General features: G+C 52.9%; 1 protein-coding gene across 1 annotated transcript; it reads left to right on the top strand.

The window, feature by feature from the left end:
* LOC120657012 (ethylene-responsive transcription factor 3-like) lies at positions 1 to 1145 on the top strand. The gene has a single exon (XM_039935261.1). It carries the CDS (start codon positions 49 to 51, stop codon positions 907 to 909), a length of 861 nt encoding a protein of 286 aa, XP_039791195.1. The 5' UTR covers positions 1 to 48; the 3' UTR covers positions 910 to 1145.
* Positions 1146 to 6254: the final 5109 nt, after the last annotated feature.

Here is a 6254-nt window from a genome sequence, read left to right on the forward strand (position 1 = left end):
CCCGCCTCGATCGACCAGTTCGCCTGCGCAGCGCTCCGCGCCCAAGCCATGGAGGACGCGGCGGCCCACGTGCACCACTACGCCCACGCCCCCCACCACCACCACCGGAGCAAGCGCCCGCCTGCCGCGATCATGGACGAGGACGCCGACGGCGACGCAGTGCCCAAGGGGCGGTACCGCGGCGTGCGGCGCCGGCCGTGGGGCCGGTTCGCGGCGGAGATCCGGGACCCCATGTCCAAGGAGCGGCGGTGGCTCGGCACCTACGACACCGCCGAGCAGGCCGCCTGCGCCTACGACGCCGCCGCGCGCGCCATGCGCGGCAACAAGGCGCGCACCAACTTCCCCGGCCACGTCGCCGCGGGCTACTGGCCGTGGGGCGCGCCGCCGCCGGCCGCGCCCCCGCGCAACCCCTTCCTCCTGCACAACCTCATCATGAGCTCCTCCCCGCACCACGGCCTCCGCCTGCTCCACCACGCGGGCCACGGCCACGTCGTCAGCCCCGCGCCGCCCTCCAGACTCCCGGCGCCGGACGCCGCCGCTGCCATGCCGGCGCCGTCCCCTGTCGCCCCGCCTCCCGGAGCACTGGACGACGAGGACGTGGACGACTGGGGCGACCTCATGCGCGGCGAGCCCGCGGACGCGGGTCTGCTGCAGGACGCGCTGCACGGCTTCTACCCTGCCGGCACGCGACCGCGCGCCGGCGCCAGCCGCAACTTTGCCGTTGGCGCCGCCGGCGGCATAGCGGCCGTGCCGATAAAGCAGGAGAGGCAGGAGTTCATCGACGTCGACGAGGAGGGCGAGTACCCGATGATGCCGCAGGGCCGGCTCGGGGACGTGATCGAGTACCCGTCGTTCGTGGAGGTCGTGGCGGCGCCGTCCGCCCCGACGCGCCGCGGGCGCAGGGGCTGATGGCTCCGGCGCGCCGGCGCGATGCATATCCATGCGTGGGTGCACGGATCGCGTGGCTGTGGCCTAGGACGGGGCATGAAATGGAGGGTTTGGTGCTTTTGGGGACGATTGCTTGCTTATTCCATGGCGACTGCTACCTAATCAATCATCTACACTCATCTTGGGTGTTGCTAGCTAGCGATCTCGTAGTGGACCGATGCGTAAGTGCGTGCGTGGTGTCTTTGGTTGTGTGATCTGTAGTTCACCTGGGAGGATTTGTACTGGTGATTGCATGGAATCAAACCAGCTTGTTTCCGTTGGATATCAACATGGTTCATCATGCATGCTCTCCATCTTCTTCCTTTGTTAATTTGTTCCGATTTTTCGAATCTCCTTGCATGCAGCAGATCGGCCACAAAATGAATCTCATGTAAATTTGTGGAGCAAATGGGCGATTGAAAGGCTAACGGTATTTTGAGAGCAACTCCAATAGATTGATTTTTTTTTCCTTTTTCACCATATTGGGAAATTTTCTCAATTTCAAAAAAGTGCTCTATCAGATTTATTTCCCTCTCTTTCTATATGGAAAGGAAGATTGATATCTCCCCTTTCTATTGGGGATTCTTTCTATTGGGGATTGGAGAGAAATCATTGAGGATTGAGAAAAAATAAAAGGAAAAGAGTGATGGAAAGGAGAAAGGGAAAGACAATTAATCTGTTGAAGTTGCTCTTAGCGCGCTGCTGGTAAGGTTGCGCTGCTAGTAAGGTTCGATAGGCTTGTGCACTTTTTGTAAGGTTGCGCTGCTAGTAAGGTTCGATAGGCCCTGTTTAGTTCCACCTCATAAACGCAAAAAAGCCGTAAACGCAAAATTTTGCGAAGGAATCTTGATAATTTGAAGTACTAAATGAAGTCTATTTACAAAATTTTTTGTATGGATGGGCTGTAAATCGCGAGACGAATCTAATGAGCCTACTTAATCCATGACTGCAACAGTGATGCTACAGTAACTAACTGCTAATTATTGATTAATTATGGATTAATTATCATCATTAGATTCGTCTCGCGATTTACAACCCATCCATACAAAAAATTTTATAAATAGACTTCATTTACTACTTCAAATTGGAAAGATTCCGACGCAATTTTTTTTTTTGTCTTTACAGGCCTCACGAACTAAACACGGCGTTGGTTGCTTGGGCGAGTAAGCCTGAGCGGAGCATGGAATGTGAATTGCAAATTACAAGATGTTCAGTACATTTTTCTTGTAGTCGGTTAATGCCCCGAGAAACAGCTTGCGGTACTGAAACGCCGCCTCTTCCATGAAATAGGCCATGCCAATTTTCGCCTTTGAATCTTTGGGGAAAAAATTCGCCTTTGCTAGTTCATCATCGCAGTTCATTCATAATCAAAATGCTGCAGCGATCTCCGACTCCATGGGTCCCCTTACATTTATACTGGCACCTTTCGTGGTTTTAGTCGTGTTTAGATCCAAAAAATTTACCTCAAAATCGTAACATCGAATGTTTGGACATATGCATAAAGTACTAAATAAATTTGTTTACAAAAACTTTTTACACGAATGAGTTTTAAATCGCGAGACGAATATAATGAGCATACTTAATCCATGATTTGCAATAGTTATGCTACAGTAATCATCCGCTAATTATAAATTAATTAGACTCGTTTGATTCATCTCGCGATTTACCAAATAGGCTTCGGATATAACCGCGAGACAAACATAATAGCTCTCTCTCCCTGTTAATTCTTCCTTGGTCTTTGAGTTAAGAACAAATAGGCCTTGATAGTTGGATGGAGAGAGTACAACCTATATGTGGAAAAAGCTTTATATATAGATTTTATTTAATATTCCGAAATAGCAAGGTTTTTTTTTGCCAAAACAAGGGAAAAAACATTGTGGGTTTAGGAGCCAATATATATAGATAGTAGTTCCTCAATAATTCATCCCCAATATCTCATCTGACGTGCTAGTTCCACATGATGTTACAAATTAATCGTGTCGTGCATACCAAAACTAGAAACCGAAGCATAAATCCCTGTCCCTGCGATGCCAAAAGTGGGGAATGTTCCTTTAAAAAAAAGTGGGGAACGCTGGACGGAGACGGGAATTGGCGGATGGACGTGGGGGGATTTTGACAGTGGTGCGTGTCGTCGTTTTTGCAAAATGTCAAAACTCGAACCGGAAAGGCGGAGAGCCGGAGACAACCATGTCCGACGCTGTCGGCTCAAGCCAACTGCCGGTGCTTGCGTCGATACGGCCTCCGGCGTCCCGCGTCCATCCATGTGTGGCAGAAGAAGCGTGCGCAGGGCTGCGGGTGATCAATTCCCTGCCCCCCCCCCCCCCCGCGCCCTGTGTGGCCGCGGCGCGGGCTACGAAGTTGGTGCGGGGCGGAAAAGTGGGGGGCCAGCGGCCGGATCCGCTGCCGGTGGCCAGCCGGATTTTTAGAAAAATCGAAGGGCATGCATGCTTCGGCAGGGTCCAACTTCACTGACTTGAAGAAGCGAAGGCACAATGATGAACAGTGATCTGAGTCTGGCAAGTCAGGGAATCCCGATTGGCTTCGGCAGGCGGGTGACGGGACGTGCAGGCGTTCCCTCGGTGCGGTGGACTGTGGTCGCGGCGGCCGGCGGCGGGCAGGCAGCGCGGCGATGTGAAGGGTGAGGAGGTCAGTTCTGTGGGAGTTAAGGCCTTGTCGACGAAAAGTTTCCGCCGCCGCCGGGCAGCTCCACATCCACGCCTCCGCTCCGACCCAAGTACCCAACCCAACTTGTGATCAGCCGAGTGCAGTTCCGGACAAGACGCTAGGCAGGCAAGTGCCGTGCAGTGCAGGCGTGCAGCCCGCCCTCGTTTGCCATCGGTCGTCGCAGATGAAACAGCAGCCGCATGCGGCCTCGATCGGCGCTGTGCTCCACGGCGGGCATCCTGTTTCGTAGTGAGACCGAGAGCCCCCCGTGCCGCGCGCATGCATGCACCACGGCGGCACGGGCAGTGCGCGTCTTTTCCTGTCCCTCGCCGCACGCGGACGGAGCGGGGCACGCGCGCTGCTAGCTCCTAGTACTAGCTGTGAGTGTCTGGCAATCCGACGTGAGAACGGCATGCGGCTTGCCTTGCCGGGCGCCGTCCCGTCCGCCCGCGCGCGGCGGCCGGGCAACAGGAGCTAACGCGCGAGGCAGGCAGAGAGAGCGATCGAGGCCCCGGAGGCCCGGGCGTCCGTCCATCCGTCCGGCCCCGGACGACGACGTGCGGCACGCCCTCCCGTGCCGGCCGGCGGGGCTTCGGTCCATCTCCATCTGTCCCGGAGCCTGTCGAGCGCCGACCAAATCTTGGGATGCCATGCCATGCCAGCAGCACAAAGCAAGAGGTCATCTCGAAGCAAATGCGGGTACCACGTCGGTCGTGTACGGGGAGGATCGGGCACGGAGAGCCGGCAACAAATGCGGCCACATTCAAAGAAGCCCTGCCACGCCGCGGCGGCAGGACTTGATGTGCCCCGAATCATGGCGGAGGGATTTTTGCCGCTGGCGACGCAAGCAAAGCAGGAGAGATCTGGCGCTGGGAGGACATGCCAGATGCAGGCTGCTCTCTACTACTCCTACCTAGCGCTAGTTCCGAGCCGCTGCACAGGTGTTTAATTCTTCCGTCCGACCATCTCCCGACTTCATAGTGCTCCATCCACTCTACGTGAAATATGGTCAATTGTTCCTGTGGCTTTTTACCATGGATGGCCATGGGGGGGAAATTACAATCGCCCGTCAATCTGATCGCCATTTTGTACTGCAGTATGAATTTCGTTTAGACTTATCATCGCTATACGGTAAGAGTTCCAGGGGCTACTCAAGACTCTGAGCAACTACAGGGAAAACCAATTGCAAAGTCTGCAACAAAACTAAAGTAAAACGCTGCACAAGAATGCTCAAAGCCATGCAGTGCTCCTCCGTAGTAGCTAGTCCACGGCCACCCACATGGGAGTCGTAGCTCTAGCAATTTGCTCGATTGCTCCTCAGAGGAGAGCACAGCCTCGGAGTCGCCCAGAAGACCAAGGGAGGACAAAGATTCTGGCCGTGTTTGGTTGGCCGTGTAAAAAATTTGGTGAAAACTTTTTGACCCTTTGACTACTAATTTAGAGTATCAAATGAAGTCTAATTACAAAACCACCTCCACAACCCCTGTAAATCGCGAGACGAACCTAATGAGGACTCTGACCGCGTGATTAGATGAGGGTTACTGTAGCATCACTGTAGCAAATAATCAATTATTTACTGTTATCAGATTCATCTCAAAAAATTACATCCGTCCTTGAAAAATTTTTACAAATAAACTTCATTTAGTACTACATGTGATCTCTGCAGAGAAGCTGCTCCTGCTCGGCTGCCTGGCATAGCTCTCGGGTCAGAGCACGCACACGACGATCCCAGCACTGCCGCTCTGCCGGCAGCGCCAGAAGATGTCCCCCCTCTCTCTCCCTCGCCCTGCCATCCCCTTCCTAAAGCGTCCAGAAGATGCCTTGCGCCCTTGCTCTGCAAGACTGCAATCCTGCGCCGTGTTGGAGCTCTCGATGGAATGGAAGGGGGAGACCTAGAGCGGGAGTAACGCCATGGCCGTTTACAAGCGAGCACGAAGCATTGACTCCCACCCCCGGGGGCAAGGGATGCTAGGGTTTGGAAACCAAGGGGAAATGGCCAATGGACCTGTCCCCGCCGCATAGGATTTGGATGGGGCGGCGGGCGTGCGACGGTGCGAGTCGTGCTTGCATGCCTGCCGTGAGGCAGCTGCGGTGCAAAGGCAGGCAGAGCCGAGCCGTGGATGCTGTGGGGATCAAATGGCTGAGCTGAAGTTATGCATCTGGGGTACAGTGCAGCGCGCCAGCGTATAGACGGATCGGTGCAGGTGTAGCCGGGCAGGCCTGCAGCAGCGACTACTCGTCCGCGCAATTCTGCTGCGCGTATGTTTGTCGTTTGAATTAATTAATCTTCGATCATTTTTTTAGATTGCATTTCTCTTTACTACCCCTGGTATGGTATCATATGCTCGCATCTAGAATTCTACATAGTACACCTTCCGTTCTAAGTCATTTCAATAATTTTTTAGAGTCAAAGTTTTTCAAATTTGATTAAATTTATATGACAAGATAATAACATTTATGATATTAATTAAGTATCATTAGATTCTTTGTTAACTAAATTTTAATAGTGCAATTATTTGATGTCATAAATTTTTATATTTCTCTTTATAATTTTGGTCAAACTTTGAGATGGTTTAACTACCCAAAATTATTAGAATGACTTATAATTTGAAACGGAGGGAGTATATGCTAAAAAATAATTGATAAATGTGCTATTGTACGTC

The sequence above is a fragment of the Panicum virgatum genome, chromosome 1K (assembly GCF_016808335.1).
Source record: "Panicum virgatum strain AP13 chromosome 1K, P.virgatum_v5, whole genome shotgun sequence".
NCBI classification, from domain to species: domain Eukaryota; kingdom Viridiplantae; phylum Streptophyta; class Magnoliopsida; order Poales; family Poaceae; genus Panicum; species Panicum virgatum.

Excerpts from the sequence above, each read along its gene's own strand:
- LOC120657012 (XM_039935261.1), top strand. The coding sequence starts at position 49 with ATGGAGGACGCGGCGGCCCACGTGCACCACTACGCCCACGCCCCCCAC.